The sequence below is a fragment of the Scylla paramamosain genome, chromosome 16 (assembly GCF_035594125.1).
Source record: "Scylla paramamosain isolate STU-SP2022 chromosome 16, ASM3559412v1, whole genome shotgun sequence".
NCBI classification, from domain to species: Eukaryota; Metazoa; Arthropoda; class Malacostraca; order Decapoda; family Portunidae; genus Scylla; species Scylla paramamosain.
Genome location: NC_087166.1, coordinates 11,111,857 through 11,129,988, shown reverse-complemented (window position 1 = coordinate 11,129,988; position 18,132 = coordinate 11,111,857). Strand labels below are relative to the sequence as shown.

Sequence of the window (18,132 nt, the reverse complement as noted above, 5' to 3'; positions counted from 1 at the left end):
GCCAAGGGCAAAAAGGCTGGAAAAAAAAAAAGTAAAAAGAATTTTGACTGATGGTGGCAGTGACCAGTCCTCAAAGAGCTGACAGGACAAGAAGTCCACTACTAACACAGGAAAATAAGGGAAACTGCAAGAAGCCGTCAGGCCTGCACGTGGCAGTCCCTGCATGAAATTTACCTTCCAACTTATCATCGTTTGCAAATTTATAAAATCCTTTTAAAGCTCCCTAATGACTTTGAACAAATTTATGGTCGAGCATGATGTTCGAATCTTCAATACTTGTGTTGGCGAGAGGTTTATCTATGAAAGACACAGCCAATGTCACCAACTTTATCTAAACACATACACTTTGATCAAGCAGGGGAAATGTACTGTACCAGCTTGTGGCGTCCCTTCCACCACAGGTAGTCAACCATATCACATTGTTACATTTACACTAAAAATGCCACACATATGGGATCAAGAATACTCTACCAAGTCTGTACACTATATAATCTCCTTTAACAGATACCACAGCACCTCAACATACGAAGCTTGCAAGAATTTACAATCTTCTGGCAGTATGTATTGATAAATTCACTGAGGCAATAGCTTGGAGCACACACGTTATTAAGTGTCATCATCAGCTACTCTGGTATCCAAATATGCATGACCTACATCCTCTAAAAGTTGATAACAAATGCAAGGTTCTAATAATAAAGACATACTGAGCGTTCCACAAAGCTGAAATGAATGCATGTACATATCACACTGGGAGGTGTAAATTATGAGACTGAACACTTTAAAAGATAAAAAATATGAAAGATGAGAAGTGAATAAAATATGAATGAAGAATGGTGAAAGATCACTGATAGAAGGGAATAAAACTGCAGGTTATAAGGCAAAAGCACAGCACAAAAAAGTAAACTGCATGGAAGACTGATGTGACCAGGAAAAGGTGAAAACACATTAAGCATAGGGGAAGAAATGGGTATAAGTTAACAAAGTTAACAAGACATAGCATAAAGATGCAAGTAGTGTTCAAAAAAAAAAAAAAAAAAAAAAATCAATGAAAGGGATCTATGAACAAAGTGGGTACAAGTTAACAAGATATAAGATACAGATGCAAGTACTGTGTTCACAAACAAAAGAATATAATTTCTCAATGAAAGAAATCTTTCTCCAATCAGTCTCCTTCATGCACACCTGGGGCTTGGCAGTGTGAACCCAAGACATAAATTTGAGTACCTGCCAGTCTTTTCAATGAATATATACCAACACGATAATTACTCTACAAATAAATCACACATTTTCAGATGGAACACCTCGCACATTTGCATCATTCACATTTGACATTCACAGTTCAATGGATCCATGCTGGTCGGCAAACAAATGAGGGTTTTCAGTATCAAAATAGGATGAGCAGCTTGGCTTGGCTTGCTCCTGCAGCCTTACATTCCCTTGAGCTTGCTGAGCCTTCCAGTCTGGGCACCAGCATATCTCACAGCACGATAATCACTCCTCAAGAAACACAGTAACCAAACAGGTCAACCTAACATTCTCCACATTTTCATTACCATGCACTGAGGATCGTAGCATCAGGACAGGTCTGGCATAACATTCAAGCCCAAGTTCTGGTAATAAATGCCTTCCTAAGTGTACTCTTAGGTCTATTTCTTGAGCTCGGTGATCTTCTCATTAAGGGCGTCAGCATCCTCTGCAGTCTTGACGCGTATCAGCATCTTGACAGGATCATTGGATGCCGCACTGGAGCTGGAGAGGGGAGGGTTGGGGATGCAGGCAATGATGACTCCGTTCTTCCCTGCCCTGGCAGTGGGGATGGTGGGGTTGAGGATGATGTTGAGTAAGATGTTTCCCAGGTTGGTGAGCGCCCTGATCAGCAGCTGAGTCTTCTCCCCGGCCGGCTTGAGGAACAGTGTGCCAACACCCTTCTCCACATAACCCCCGTCCTTCATGTAGAACAGCTTGCACTTCTTTTCATATATAGCATCGTCCTCCTTCACCTCATTCACCTCTACTTTGGGGGGTTCATCAGATGGTTCATTTGGATCTGCTTCTGCGTTTTCCTTGGTGGTGCTTCCTGTGGTGGTGGTGGTGGTAGTGGTGGAGGAGGAAGTAAAGCTACCAAATATGCTGCTGGTTCCTGTACTGCCACCAAAGAGTGACTTCTCTGGAGCCTTTTTCTCAAATGCTCCAAAGGAAAACATAGGCTTGACAGGGGAACCTAACCCAGTCTTTTTGTCTGTTGATGCTGAACTGCCGCCAAACACAGACTTCTCAGAGGACGACGATACAGTGGAAGTGAATGAGAAGGGCATCTTAGCGGCTACAGGCTGGTTCTCCTTCTCATTAACCTCGTCCTTACTCGGCTCTTCCATCTCCACCGCGATGTCATCACTCTCGCTCTCTCCTGAAGATGGGTACTTCTTTGTCAGCTCCTCGAAGTGCTTCTTGTAGTCGTCAAACACCGGTGAAAGGTTGACATGGGGGTTTGTGTCCAGGTGCTGCTTCACCCACTTGACCACACCTTCATTGAGTGCCTTCAGGTGGCTCAGGAACACCTTGTTTCCTTTCCTTCCTGCAGAGTCAGAGTTTGTCTTGGGGGGTCCAATGCCATTCGTCTTGGGTTCTGGTGCACTGGTTGGAGGATCTTTAGTGAACTTAAATGTTGGCAGTGCGGGTTTTTTCTCAGGGGAACTAACTTCAGATTTAGTGGTAAAGGACGTAGTTGTGTTTGATTTGGAGGTGCTGAGGATATCAAATGTGGGCTTGGGAGCAGAATCCTTGCTGAGAAAGCTGAAGGAAGGCTGACTAGGGGCATCCTTATTTGCACCAAAGCTGGAGAAGGATGTCAGGCCTTTGAATATTCCAATCCCTGAGGAGTTGTCCGATGTCATGCCTCTCCTCCGAGCCTTCTTGATCTGTCGCCCAGCCAGCTGATCCGAGGTGGCCTGGCGGAAGGTCCCCATGTCCTCTGGCTCATCCTCATCCTCCCAGTTTTCGTGGGTCAGCTCTTTGACAGCACCACGTTTGGCCATGTCTGCTGCTGCTACTTCTGCTCAGTTCTGAAATAATGTTCTTCTATTAGTTATGTTCTTGCCTCAATTATAACTCCAAAGAAACACAATCCGAAAATAGAACATAAAAACACAACAAATACATAAAAAGCATAAAAGAGATGTGATACATGCATCATATCAACACAAAAAAACAGGAAAAAAAAAATTTGAGCGATAAATGCACCATAAAACACACCTAACACTTTTCATTAAAACCACACGGACACATAACCTAACAGGTAAACACAAAAATACATAAATAGCATAAAAAAAGACCAGATACAGAAATGCCATCAGAAAAACATGAAATAGACCTGACAGGGACATCACACCAAACAACAAACACACACCAAACCATCTTAATTACGAGCCTACAAAAAGACGACCCATAAAATTGAACACATACATAAAATCACAAACACAAAAAAGTTCATAGAGGCATCACATCAACACAAAAGTAGCAACACAACAAACCTTAATCACGAGCCTACAGACGCACAATCGAACAAATGAAGCACAAAAACACGAAAAACATGAAAACGAAACCGAGTCAAGGGCGAAGATTGTCTTGGCGGCAAACAGCAAGAACAGGACGAGCAAACCACACCTTATTATTGCTTGTTCTCCCCTCATCTGATCCTTCCTGTGCCTCCTACTTAAAGATAACACAACCCACATGCAGCCCTTGCACGCACAGGGGATAAGGAAGGGCCGTATGCGGTAAATAAGGCAACTCTTAATACACAAATACTGACCCGCCAAATAAGAAGGTTGCGTCAAGGCGAAACCAACATGTGCTACCTAGATACGGCTTAGGTAGAGGGGATGATTTTGCCTTTTTTTCTCGTTTTCTGATTATATTATGGTGTTGAACTGGTATTTTTTTCGTTTTTGGTTATTTTTAAAATGTTTTTTTATTAGTTATCATGGTTTATTGTGGCGTTTTAGTTTAAGTTTTTGAATGTGGACAAGATCGTGCAATGGTGTTTTTCAGTCTTTTTCTCACATTTTCTTGGTTATTTTCATTTTGGTGCTAGACTAAACAAGAATTTTGTTTTAATATATATATATATATATATATATATATATATATATATATATATATATATATATATATATATATATATATATATATATATATATATATATATATATATATATATATATATATATCTTTTTTTGGGGGAAGGAGTATTCGTGTTTATGTTTTATTTTTTTTATTTAATTTTATTATTTTTTATCTAATTATCATTATTATTATTATTATTATTATTATTATTATTATTATTATTATTATTATTATTATTATTATTATTATTATTATTATTATTACTATTATTATCTTTTTTGTAGACAAGATCGCATACTGGGGATTACTTTGCCCTTTTCTTACTTTTTGGGATTTGCTTTGATCTGGATAAAAAAAAAAATATTTGGGTTAATTTTTGGTGATATTTAGTTTTACATTAATAGTATTAGCTATGGCAGTAGGTGGGTAGCCAGCGTTTCCACTACTAAAGTTCTCACCAACATCAAAATCATAGAAAACCAAATGAGAGAGTAATATTTATGAGGGATACTGTGTTGTATATTGCTTAGCCACTGAAAGAAAAATACTTGTACATGGGCAAAATTTTAAACCATGTAACAATTTTCCTGTCAAAGTGACAGTGACAAAATGTCATGATATTTCGTAGTATTACATTATGGAACACGTAGCTCTATCACTTTCAAAAGGCTCTAGCTTAAGTGATACGGGATTTCAAGGGTATTTATATGATTCTAGCAACATATAAACAAGATTCTCACAACATTAACAGGAGAAACATTCTTGACAACCACGCTAATCATCTCTGTGTCTTTTGAAAATGATGGTGAGAAAAAAAATAGTGTCTCTGAATGGGGCTGGGAGTCGATTTAAATGACATAGCGTGAAATATTCACCTTATGAGGAAGGGTGAGGAGGAGGAGGAGGAGGAAGAGAAGGAAGGGGAGGAGAGGGGAGAAATAGAGCAAAATAATATTACAGTTTTTAAATAAATAATAACACGATCACACGACCAGAATCTAGAATATGACCATCAATAGTATTAAAAGAGAGAGCAGGAGACGAGAGGAGGGAAAGGTGTGGTATCAATTTTCATTATAACACTTCTTTTCTGAATTAAAAGGAAGAGAAATCACGCAGGGAGGATAACAACACTCGAGAACAACTATATATTGTGTAGGAGCAAGACAAATGAATGTAAAAGGCGTTCCTGTTTCGGCCCATTTCGTTATCACCTTTACACACATATTTATACCCCCAAAAATAAAGACAGAAGAAAGAGAGAAGAGATCAGGAAGATGTATAACTTTCCATTACCACACTTCTCTTCTGAATCATAACGAAGAGAAATCGTGAAAAGGAAGTAACATCACCCAGTAAGATATGCATTCTCAGTAAGATGGAGAAGAACAGAGATGAGAGATGTGTAGCCAACTTCTATTATTACAATTATCTCCTGAATGTTATAAGGAAAAGAAATCATATAGGAAGAAAAGCAGCGCCCAAAAACACTTACATATTTCTAAACAAATCATAAGAGAAAGGACAGGAGAAAATGTACTTAGATAGCCAACTTTCCATTATCACACTTCTCTCCTGAATTAAAATGAAGGAAAGTCACGTAACGGAAGTAATAACATCTAATAAAACCTATATATCTCAATAATAAGGCGAAGAAGGAGTCAGAGAGAAGAGAAGAGGAGGGGGAAAAGAATAGATAAAGATATGAAGCCAACTTTCCATTATTACTCATCTCCCCTTAATTAAAACGAAAGGAAATCACGTAACAAAGTAACAACACCTAACAGCCCTTAATATATCCACCAAAATTAGAGTAGAAGAAAGACGAGGAGATGAAAAGATAGAGATGAGATGTAATGCCAACCTTCAATTACCACACTTCTCTCCTGAATTAAAACGAAGGGAAATCACGCAACAGAAGCAATAGCATCCAACAACACCTATATATCTTCAATAATAATAAGAAGGAGGGAGAGGGCGAGGAGAAGAGAAGGAGGGAGAGAAGGAGGGGGAGGAGCTCAGCCTGACTCCCTCGCGAGGTTCCAATAACATCTACAAGTGCGGGGAAGTTTGGCCTTGTTGTTTCGTGAGTTTATTTTAAGTTTTCTCAAGTTTTTCAGGCGCCATGGACCTCCAGAGCCTGCAGTACCAGATGTGGCTAGCCGTCAAGAGGCACCAGGTAAGAGTCTGATGAAGGGGAGCTGCTAAATAAAGCCAAAATAAAGTGTGTGCAAAGTTGAAGTATTGATTGTCGTGTTTGTTGTTGCCGCTGAGTTGGTGTCGCTTTATCATGCCTGGGTTTTATGGGTTTATGGCTTCTATTTGCGTGTGTGCTGCTTTGGTTATGAATGCTGGGGTGTTTGTGGGTTTGTATGGGTATTTTGTATGTTGTTTGATTGCTGTGGTGTATGGGAATGCTGTGTTTTGTGTGTGTATGTATGTTTGTATCCCTCCCTCCCCTCCTCTCCCTCCCTCCCCTCAAAGTATTCTTAATTCGTACCTACCTGAGCTCATTAATTATAGGTAAAGTTATTATTTTACCTCTACCTGCCTGTCTGTCACAGCGTAGCCCCTTTACCCTTCTCCCTTTCACTGTTAATCTTCCATATAATCTTATTCATCATAACCTCTTTGTCATTCATTGCTTGGGGGGAGATAATGAAGGATTTGGGTAACTGGGGTGAATGAAGTTTGTGTGGCCTTGAATTCCTGTGTGTTTTTGCATGTATCCTCAGGTCTGTATCTAAATTTAGCTAAGGTTTCTTAGTGATAGTGCAACTTTGCTTTGTCATTAGCAGTTATCTTGTTATCTTATCTAGTAAAGAAAAACTTCAAAAATAAAAGGAAGGAAAGGAAAATGTGGAAGGACAAAAGGGTCTGAGGAACACAAAGACAGCTCTTGTTTTCCCTGCACTATTCCAGTCTTTCTTTATGTACATACCTGGAACTAAAACAGACAGTTATAATACAGCATTAATACCTCTGACTTTCAGTACAGTCCAGTCGAGTGTGTATTTTGGCTAGCTAAGACTGGTAAATTAAGAAGGAATTGTCATTACCTCATTTCACAGTCATTCTTCCCAGGAATTAAGCTTAACTTAACTAATATTCTCCTTCAAGCATGCTCTCAGTACCTATAAATTTTCAGTAAAGTCTCATATAAATGCAGTGCAACCTTGTACTGGCATTATTAAGAGGTGGAGGGTCAGTTGTTACAATATCATATTCTCACTGATCTTAAGAAAGTGTCAGTTTGGCAAGAATCTAACCAATACTCTTCCTGGAGCATGGAGTCAGTACCTATGAATTTCAAGTGAAGACCCTCATAAATCCACAATAATCTTGTATTGGCATTATTAAGAGATAGAGGGTTAGTTTTTACAATGTTGTCTTCTTGCTGATCCCAACAAAGTGTCAATACTGCAGGAAATGTATACCTTATTTACTTCTTTTGGGAATTTAGTGAGTGGTCAAACTTAGTTAAGTCAGATGTTTTAATAGGAAGATACAGATATGAGTAAATTCTTAGTTTTGGATGATAGTTTCATTTTCCGAGAGGTGAAGTTAGGACAAGAAGCACTTCAGATTGTGAGATCTGGGACCTGGACAGTAATAATGAGGTCTAGTGTGTAAAATAAAAATTATGTGAGGTGCCCTGAGAGCAAAGCTTGTCCAGAGATGTATAGAAGAAAGTATGAGGATGATAGACTAATATATGAATGCTGATAATAGTAATACATTTTATCTCACAGCATACACATTTTAGCAATAAAAAGTAAACCATCTATATACTAGACTTAGATCCTCCTTAAAGAAACAAAGCCCAGACAGTGTTATGTAAGAACAGTATTAGCAACGTTAGCTCTATAAAAACTGACACGCTCTGATCTAACTGTTGTTGTTTTGCTGCAGGCACTGATTGGCAGGCGTCAGGAGGAACCCCATGTGAGTACCCCTTGCATGTAAAACACTCAGTGGATTGGCTCAGATTCCTTATGGGTCGCCTGGCTGTAGACAAGTGTATGGTTTGTTATTGTCCTGTTTCCTTCCTGTTTCAGAATTTGGCTGTTCAGAAGGAGATTCTTGATGTCTTATATCAGCTCATCTCCATCAATGAGAGTCAGGTGAGTGGAGGTGCGCACACACACACACACACACACACACACACACACACACACACACACACACACACACACACACACACACATACACACAGAGACAGACATATACAAAAATGGTCTCATAACTTCATATACAAGATGGTCTTTCCAAAAATCTATTTATTATAACCAAGTTGCAACTCTTTCAATCACAAGATGACATTAGATTTGATGACAGCAATGATGAATGATACTATGAAGTGATACTATGATCCTGGGAAGTCAAGAAGAGACACTGACAACACTCCTCCTGCTTCAGAAACTGGTGGTGGCTCGCCTGCGGGAGGAGCGGCAGCAGCACCAGCAGGTCAAACAGGAGAGGGAGAATGGCCTACACAATGATGGGGTCCGGGAAGACATCGACCTGCTGTGTGATGAACAGATTATCCATGATGCAGCGCAAGAAAAGAACGGCAAGATGACCCCGCACACCACCCCGGAGAAGCCCTCAGTCCAGTCCTCCAGGCCACTCAGGGACCAGGAAGCCTCCCCAGAGAGACCTGAGAGACATCCGGTGGTGGACAGCCAGAAGGAGCAGCAGCAACAGACCGGGTGTGTTAAACGGTTCTCCCGTCAGACTGTCTATCTGCCAAGAGATCAGTCATTTAGTCAGTATCAAAATGCCATTGATGTTTTGACCTTGGCAGTTAAAAGACTATTGTTTCATCCCTCTGTGGCTGAGGAATATGCATGCATGACAGGGTTTGTATGATCTTTGCTGCAGTGTTCCAGATTTTGTATTGTCTTTCCAGTGTTCTAGATTCTATACATTCTTTGTTATGTTCCAGATATTGTATGGTCTTTGCTGTGTTCTAGATTTCAAAATGTCTTTGCAGTGTCCTAGATCCCCCAGCCAGCCCTGTGTGGTGGTGCTCTCCTGAGAAGAGGCTACACAACTTCCAACCACCAACAGCTGATTATTCACAGGAGGACATTCATGACCTGGTCACGGAGGATGAGTTCATGCATGCGTTGGGTAGGTGCTGCTGTCTGCCTTGGAAGTCTTGGGTTCTCATTAAGCTTATTGCTGTAGTCTCCATTGTGAGGTTATATAGTTTAATAATCATGTGCTCAGAATTACATAGTTTGATAATAGTATGCTCAAAGTGTCAGTTTATATATATTAGATATTTTGTATGCATTTCCATAGTTTGATAATAGTATGCTCAAAGTGTCAGTTTATATATATTAGATATTTTGTATGCATTTCCATTGTGAAGTTACATTGTTTAATGTGTTCAAAGTTGCTGTGTCCATGTTAGTTTATCTAAATTTGATATTGGTAAGACAAGAAAGGTTAATCATTAGAATTGCCATGTACATTTTTATTTCTGATGCAGAGAAGACAAAGCAGATAGTTATTGGGTATAGATATATAATTTTTTTGTAGTTGGTGCTGAGAAAAATAATTACAAAAATAGCTTACCATGACCTTCTTTAGCACAACATTCAGCATCTTGTGAAGACACTTTCTGTTGAAGAACTTTAAAGTCATCTGTGTCATCCAGTGTCTATTGATTTAATAATTTGCCTGTGTTTTTATTTCATCAAACTTAACTTTAATTCCATCTGTGTAAGCATTCATTATTCCCATTGGTGCCCAAAGTCTTTATTTGTGAGCTATTTACACCAGTGTTACTCATAACCTCACACTCCCACAGGCCTGCTCACCGTAAGGGAGTGGGAGGAGGTCTTGGCCAAACGCTATGAGAGGAGAAAGCACACTGCACACTCGCATATATTTTCCAATACAATTTGGGAGAAACCTGAAACTGTGAGTCTGTGTAACACTTATTCTTTTAAGTGTAGACAGTTATAGGTATTTATAATTTGAGAATCTGCTGTGTAGAGAATTAACTAGCAGGTCTTTAGTGCTCATGATTGATTTTATAATCTCATACATGTTTTTAAAACTTGATGCACATTTTCATACCTTTATTGTTATGAGAAATACACATATGGATAACAAGGAGTAGCATTTTTGTTTATTGTGGCATTGTTTGAAAAAGTGATCAGGAATGGTCTTAAATTTAAATTGATGGACATGTAATGAATGTTTTAAATTAATATAATCTGTGATGTATTAACAGTATTTGGAAAATTTAATGTTTGCAAGTTAATGTTATCTCCTAAAGAGACAAAGTATTTACTAATTTACTCTCACTACATCACAGCGTCGTAAAAGGAGAGCCTGGCTAACGTCTGGGGCTGGGTCACCACCCATGCTGAGACGCAAGGTGCGGCCGCCCTCTCAGCCACCCTCCCAGCCTCAGTCTCGACCAGCCTCCCCAACTCAGTCCTCGTGCTCGCCCATGACCACTTGTCCACTCTCCCAGCCTGCCTCCCCACAGTCCCTGGAGGAGGACTACCCATCCACCTCACAACCCTCGGAGGAAATCTGCCCCATGTGTAAAATCAAGGGTGAGTTATGGATCACTTGTGATGTCAGACACTTCACTTGTGCCTTGAATTCTGTACCTTCTTTATTCATGTGATATCTGGGATAGGGAACCTTTTGCTTTATGATGTTTAAACCAGTAAGGAAAAATCTATCTATATACCAGGCTAGCAATCCACAAGGGGTGGCCTAGACAAGGCACCACATGTTCACATACACATTATTCACACTCTAAGCCCTGTTGGTCCCCAGTGGAAAGGGATAGTCTTGTTAACCATCCTACTATACCTCAGGATCTTAGGCATAGTGCACCTGGCCACATACATCCATAGCAATGTTAAATGATGATGTGACAGGTGCAGATGTGCAGTGTGACGGGTGTGGTGTGGTGTACCATGGGCAGTGTGTGGACCTGGAGGACAGTGAGCCTCCCCCCTGCTGGCTGTGTCTTACCTGTGAGCAGCTGGGCCTGAGAGCTTCCTCCTCCTCCCAGTCTGACCCTCACCACCTCTCCAGGCGAAGAGGTAAGTCCAGGTAATGGAGAGTTGTTTCTGTCCTCTGCCTGCTGTTGAGGTCCCTCCGCTGAGTGTCTCCACAGAGCTGCTCAGGGCTGGGTATTCCTGCTAGGTGCTCTTGAACTTTATCCACAGGGAATTCATTCTTTCCATGATTGTTTTTTCTTTATGTGGTCTTTTTTCTCTATGATTTATTTTGCTGTTTTTAGTATCTTTTAACTTTTGTGTCATACATCACCCTGTTCTATCCTGTTCTCTCTAATTGGGTGGTCCAGAAAAGTAATGGATTTCATTTCTCCACATGGTTTTATTTTTCATACTAGTGAGCAGATTCAAAGTGTGTGGAGGAATGATGATGACAAACATTGCTTTGCACCATGACTTTCCGGGCTGCCCTTCTCACCATGGACTGAAATATTGTCAGCATGCCAGACACACACTGCTTCTGTGCTGGGGTGAGGGTGAAGGGGACAGAAAGGGGTGACTGAAATAATGTCACTAACTTCCAAATGTGTACACTGAGCACTGTCATACATGCTTTGGGCTTACAGTTTAGGGTGACTCCTAGCTGAAGTAACACTGGTAGCCTGGACGGTGTAGTGGCCTTGCATCCCTGGAGAGGCAGAGCATAACCTGCTACAGGCGGAAGGCAGGGCGACACATGAGTACTGTGGCAAAGCACCGCCTTCCATAAACCCTCCACCTTCACTTGGCCGAGTCTATTACAGCATAAGCCAAAGTATTGACTATAAATATGGCAAGTGTTGAATAATGGGAACCCAGGAAAAGTGTAAGCCCAAGTTGCAGAATCTTCCATTTTTGTATCCTGAACTATACAGTTATACGTACACTTGATGTATCCTGTCTGAAGAGTCTAAGTTGTATAAATGTAACTCTTTGTACTTTTCTATTTTTCTACTCGAGTCACCTGAGTGTGGCTGCTGCTGTACCTAGTGATATAATGAAGATTTTTAATAAGTAGATAAGTGCACAACTGTGAAAACTCTTGTGGCATGTGAAGTCTTCTCTATGTATTACATTTATAATAGACTGCATGGAACATTGCAGTATAATTGTAACTCTTGAAGCTACAGAAAATTGCAAGCACAATCAACAGTGATCATATTGTCTCTTTCCATTTTGTCATGTAGAGTGAAGGAAAATTTTACCAGACTCCACTGCTCTCATCACATGCTTGGCTGCCTCTTGCTCCAGCAGTCAATCATTAAGAGTTCATAAGACAGAGGCCTGCATTCTGAAATGCTTTACTCTCTCACCACTACCATTCAGAGGCCACAGAGATAATTACTTGGGTTCTCAAGAGTGTTTTTCCTATTAGTAATGTAGAAATTTTGTTAATATGTCACTAAAACCATAAAAACATTCTTAAAAACTGGTGTAACTGCAACTAAATGCTTTTGAATGTAGTAGAAGTGTGGTGCAGAAGTATTTCAGTGTATGGGGCAGATAACTATGCCTTCTTGAGAACCTACAGAGGTGAAGCCACTGAATTATTAGAGCCACCCTTAAAGGAGTATATTTCTTTGCCCTTCCCCCTCATTATCATTATCATTATAATCATTTCTCTTGATGACTTACTTGTCTCTGTAGAGCTGCATGCTTGAGATAGCTATAGCAAAATACTTCAAAGATACTTGGCTGTACACAGACCTTTCATTCATATTACATAATGTCTCTTCTTGCATGCTGCTGTGTTTTCTCCTCCACATCTGCTAAGGTCTTCATCTAACACTTCCATCTCTCTTGTCACTCCCAACCACTTCTTAAACAACCTGTCCATCATCCTGTTTTCCCTTATGGAATCCTCACAAAGATTTGATAGAACACTAACATACTTTATACTTCATGATGGGTGGCTGTAATAATCCTGCCATCCTTTGTGTTATGTTGGTTCTGATCCTGTAAGTGGATCATTGGCCCTTCAGAAATGCTTTGCTCTCTCGCCACAACTATTTTCAAAGGCCACAGAGATGATTAGCCAGGTTATCAAGAGTGTTTCTCCTTTTAATGATATAGAAATCTTGTTAACCTGTGACTAAAACCATAAAAAACATCTTTGAAAACCTGTGTAGCTTCAACTAGACCCTTTTGAAAGGGTGGAGGTGCAGCAGAGGTGTTTCATAATATGGGCCGGTGTAGCTTACCCTTTCCGGGCATGGCTGTGGGACCTGCCTTAGCTGGCTGGCTGGTGGGCCTGGCCTGTTGCCTCCCTCATGGTATGGTCTGTAGCATGTCATGAAGCAGAGGTTTTATTATGTTGTTATATGTATTTTTATGTATAGATATTATTAAAACTGTTATATAATTGATATTGATGGTAAATTTTAAATTTTTTGTAATTAGTTTTTATGAAGCAAGCAATACTACAGTGAAGACATTTGTTTAGGTTTAACTTTTTATACTTATACAGCAAAGATGAGATTTGTGAGTATGTTGACATTGTGATATTTATATATGTAGGCCACTGGAATGAGACTGAGGCCTTGATACACTTAAGTCTGAATTGTCTTGTCATTCACTGTGCCATCCAGTCTATCCAAGAGAGCCATGGACTGCCTCCTATGACATAATATTGTACACACTATTTTTAAGAGCCAGATTACTACACCCTCCCAGGTCTCTGTTGAAGAGCTTGCCTTCCCAAGCCCCGCACAGCCACTGACACCCTCATGTTGTCCTTACTCCTCGCACAAACCCCAATACAGACCGTGAATAAATTTGTTACTTTCCAGAATGTTAATAAATCATTGCATCTTAATTTTTGCATGTTTTGTGTCACCTGATCAGGAAGACAAGTAATGCTGGTGTGTCATTGCAGTGTAGTGTTTCAGGTGTTGCTGAGAGACTTAATTTAGTTGGTCATGGTACAAATATTGATGGGATGACTCCTTTAGTGGCATTAGTAGTGACAATCTGGCATGCTTGGTAGTAATTTTTTTAACTGAAATTATACTGAAGATAATACAACAAAGACACACTAGGTACAAAATAAAGTAGATAAGTGATTTTTTTTAGAGTTCATCTTTTGGTCATATCTCCATTAGTTATAGGGATTTGATAAGTATTCCACAGAAGCTTAGATGCATCTTGGAAGGTGTTTATAGCAGTGAATTACAGGGAGATTTCTACAAATGTAACCAGAGGGGACATCCAAGTTAAAATAATGACCTCATTATCTGTGTTTTAACAGTCATGTATATCAGTCCTATACTGCTATACCAAGTGTTTTTGAAATTAAAAGCTTTTTTCTGAGTGAGTGACTGCAGTAGTTTAGGCTTCCTCTGTAAACATTAAGTTAGAGGATGAGACTTTCTTTTTAGTATTAGGTTTTTTTTTTTTTTATTTATTTTTGTCGGATCTTAGTAAAACAGACTGGATAAGTGCTTTTCTGCAGTCATTCTGTTGTCCAACATCTCAAGTTCTGAATTTCCCAATTCATTAGCCAGATCATAAATATATAAGCCTTAGAAATCACTCAGCTCTTAGTAGCTGTAAGCCAGTGTGGTTTAGAGGATGACAGACACTTTAGCTTGTATTGTATAACTATTTTGCTTCATCACTCAGGGTTGTAGAATCACATCTATATTTCTGATTTGCTTAACTTTAAAATCTATCATTCATCTAAGGTTGTAGAATCAGATCTACTTTGTTGATTGTTAATACCCAGCTAATATCAATGAATGATTTTGTTTAACTTCAAAAATCATCTAGGAATGCAGAATAATTTCTTTATTATTGATTTGGTTAACTTAAACACATATTTTTTTTATCTATGGTTGCAGAATTGCATCTTTATTCTTGTTATTTCCCAGGATATATCACTGAACCACTTTGCTTGATTTAACACCTGTCATTCAAGTGGGGTTGCAGAATAATTTATATTGTTGATTTGCTTAACTTAAAAAAAGTCTCACTCATCCAGGGTTGTCGAGTCACTATATTGTTGACTGTTATTCCCCAGCATAAATCATTAAACCATTTTGCTTAACTTTAAATATCTATTACTCATCCAGGGCTTTAGAATCACTTCCATGCCACTGATGATTGCTATACATGAGTTGTTGGGCTCTGTGTTGTCCCGGCCTGATTCAGACAAGCCTCCTGTTTCTGGCTGCTGCACAGAGATGTTGGCAGTGCGGGAGCGACTCCTGCGGCAGAGGGCAGAGCTCACCATAGCTAAGCTGCAGCTGGAGGAAAAGAAACACCACCTGTCTCTTGCCCTCCAGGTACTGTCTCATCACAAGGTTTCCTCTGAATGATACCCTAATTGTTTTTCCATCTTCCCTTCACCTGAATATGAACTCTCTCTCTCTCTCTCTCTCTCTCTCTCTCTCATTGATTAGCACTAAATTTAAAGGCTAATGACACAATGGAATATCTACAAAATGCACTATTGAAGCTGTCACCACAAAGGACAAAAACACAATGACTATGAAACTTAAAATTTAGTTCATGTACAAAGTGTCACAACTGCAAACTGGGCACCAAATGAACAGTGGTGATGTGTAGGATTGTAAGTTTCCAAGTGGCATTTATATCATGGAGTGTTTAACTATGGCACTGTTGTGTGATATATTGTGTAGGGATACTTTATAAGGCTTTGTACAGGAAGGGTAATGAAGAATAGTGTATGATGGGCAAGTTTTGCACAGGAAGGGTAATGAAAGGCTTTACTCTTCCTCACAGGCACAGAGAGCAGAGCGAATGTCACTGCAGCAGAAGGAGGCAGACGTTCGTAAAGCAATTACTCAACTGCAAAACTTCATCAGCACCTTCCAGAAGCCACCACCAGAACCCAGGTCCCCCACCGAGCAGTTCACACCCCCTGCCCATTCTGTTCCATCCTCCCCCACCAGCTCCCCGCCCAGCAGCAGTCCCCCACTCCCCGCCTGCTCTGGGGTCATCCTCTCCCAGCCATCATCTCCAAGTCAGTCTTCTCATCCCTCCCTCAGTCCTGCCATCAACTCACCGCTGCCCACGAGAATTGCCTCATGCATCACCTCCCCGTCCCTCACATCTCCCTCCATGTCCTCTTCGTTATCACCTTCCTCCCAGTCCTCATCCTCCCCCATGACATCAAGCATCATCTTAAGTCAGTCCCCATCACCACGACCAGTGGCACCTCAGAGCTTTGTCCTGGGCAGTGCCTCCAGACCACCCTCACCCACCCAGAGAGCCTCGCATGGAGCCCACCTTCAGGGAGTCACCATCTCAGCCTCACCCTTGCCATCCCCCAAACAGAGTCACTACAGCTTGGAGAAACATCAGGTGGAGGCCAAGGCACATGTCCACAATCATCTCAAGAGGGTCAGGCCACCTCCCCTCCACCCACATCGGGACGGGGACCTCCACGCCCTGATTCCTGCAGATGATGTGGATGGTAACAGTGAGCCCACAGACCTGTCCTTCCCGCGGCAGAACAGGCTGTCGGGGATCCGGAGAGGAGAGAGCAAGGCCATGGCTGCATCCTCATGAGCTGGTCCTAGGGATGTTTGCAAGGAGTGACTGAATGATCACAGCCAGCCACTGAGAAATATCTATGTTGTCTTTTTACTATAATTTATACGGTGATTTACACTTGAGCATACAGACTGAATGCCACCTGGTTGTGTTTCATGTGTGTGCCTCAAGGTGTTGGTCTTACAAGGAGCAGCAGAAGATGTGCTCAGTGTGTGGCTGTTGTCATTTGGTCACTGTAGGTCTTCAGGATGTCTTTCAACTCTCTTCCAGTATTAATGTTACAAGCTGTACAAGATGAAGGTTATTTATTTATACTGTATGCCTAGCAATAAAATTGTTTTGTACAATGTGGACTGACAAATATTTGTATATTGGTGTAATACATGTTGATTGTTCTTTCAGTGGAATTGGTGTGATCTTGGAGTGTGTATATGTATTGTATCCATCTTTGGCACAAGTCCAGTTTTGTTTTAGGAACTGAAATTATTGACAAAGTGTAACCTTTTTATTTTTTCCATTTGAGAGGAAGATTATATTTATTTTATCAGATAGTATTATTTATCTCCGAGGGAGAGGTCATAGTAGAGCTATTTTTCTATTGTTTTTAAGACCATGATCTGGATATCTGCTTATGACTAATCCAATGAGGATGGTGTACAAATTACATATTATATTTTCAGATATCTAATAGGAACCAAGAAATGTTAGTATTATACTGAGGGAACCTGGCACTTGTTACTGACGTCTGTTGTGCAATACTGTAGCTCCAGTATTTCTTTTTTATGCAAGTTCAAGGAAAATTTTTTTTTCATTTTTATGAGAAAAGTTTTTACCTGTTAAGAGGTGTTGGGTGTTGTGGTGGCGGCACAGCCAGACCTCCACATTGAGCCGAGGGAGACACTACTTTTTGTTAAACTTTTGAGTCCTTTGAGGAGATGCTTGCATGCCAGTCAAGCACTGCAGGACGGGGTGTTGACGGCGGCAGCTGCGGGGCGTAGCTAACCTGCTTGTCTTGCTTTGTTACTTCATTACTTTAGAGTTGGTGTTCATCAGAAAGGAAAACCATGAGGGGTGATGCACCTCCTATCATTGTTCATCTCAGGTGAAATTAGTAAATGTTTAACTTAGATCAGTTTGAGTTCTGTTGCAATTTTTTGTAAGACTCGTATCAATGTACAATTGAAAAATACTCATAAGCTGCAAAGCAATGCTTGATGCAATAATGCAGTGGAATAAATTTTTACAGATATTTCTCTCTTTCTCTTTCTCTCCCAGAAAACAGTTTATAAAGATTTCTGTTGCATCTTATTAGTGAATCCTCTCTGTTACTAATGCACCACAGCTAAAGATTTCAGTAAAGACACAAGGAGGGAATTGTTAGTGTAAACTTAAGAAACTTAAGGTGGTTGAGATGAGCATCTGTGGGAAGAAGGAGGCAGAGGGATACTTGTGT

The 18,132-nt window shown here is 40.3% G+C and overlaps 2 protein-coding genes across 3 annotated transcripts; one reads left to right on the top strand and one right to left on the bottom strand.

Moving 5' to 3' along the window:
- Window positions 1-313: 313 nt before the first annotated feature.
- Window positions 314-3,868, bottom strand: LOC135108029 (nuclear pore complex protein Nup50-like). Of its 2 annotated transcripts, none has more exons than XM_064018588.1 (2): window positions 3,812-3,868; window positions 314-3,062 (listed from the first exon to the last, which is right to left on the bottom strand). In XM_064018588.1, the coding sequence occupies exon 2, from the start codon at window positions 3,033-3,035 to the stop codon at window positions 1,647-1,649; it is 1,389 nt and encodes a 462-aa protein (XP_063874658.1). In that variant the 5' UTR covers window positions 3,036-3,062; window positions 3,812-3,868; the 3' UTR covers window positions 314-1,646. The 2 variants fall into 2 exon arrangements, with proteins under 2 accessions (XP_063874658.1, XP_063874659.1); XM_064018589.1 differs by lacking the exon at window positions 3,812-3,868 and adding an exon at window positions 3,664-3,788.
- Window positions 3,869-6,137: 2,269 nt separating this feature from the next.
- On the top strand, window positions 6,138-17,928 carry LOC135108026 (PHD finger protein 21A-like). Its single transcript, XM_064018576.1, has 10 exons — window positions 6,138-6,304; window positions 8,038-8,070; window positions 8,184-8,249; window positions 8,545-8,837; window positions 9,122-9,261; window positions 9,947-10,059; window positions 10,460-10,706; window positions 11,040-11,207; window positions 15,342-15,445; window positions 15,906-17,928. Exons 1-10 carry the CDS (start codon window positions 6,251-6,253, stop codon window positions 16,692-16,694), a joined length of 2,007 nt encoding a protein of 668 aa, XP_063874646.1. The 5' UTR covers window positions 6,138-6,250; the 3' UTR covers window positions 16,695-17,928.
- Window positions 17,929-18,132: the final 204 nt, after the last annotated feature.

What these genes read in the sequence shown, in the direction of transcription:
- LOC135108029 (XM_064018588.1), bottom strand. Translation starts at nt 3,035, where the DNA reads ATGGCCAAACGTGGTGCTGTCAAAGAGCTGACCCACGAAAACTGGGAG.
- LOC135108026 (XM_064018576.1), top strand. Translation starts at nt 6,251, where the DNA reads ATGGACCTCCAGAGCCTGCAGTACCAGATGTGGCTAGCCGTCAAGAGG. An exon ending in GGCGTCAGGAGGAACCCCAT is followed by an intron (nt 8,071 to 8,183) that starts GTGAGTACCCCT and finishes TTCCTGTTTCAG; the next exon opens with AATTTGGCTGTTCAGAAGGA. An exon ending in TTTGGGAGAAACCTGAAACT is followed by an intron (nt 10,060 to 10,459) that starts GTGAGTCTGTGT and finishes ACTACATCACAG; the next exon opens with CGTCGTAAAAGGAGAGCCTG.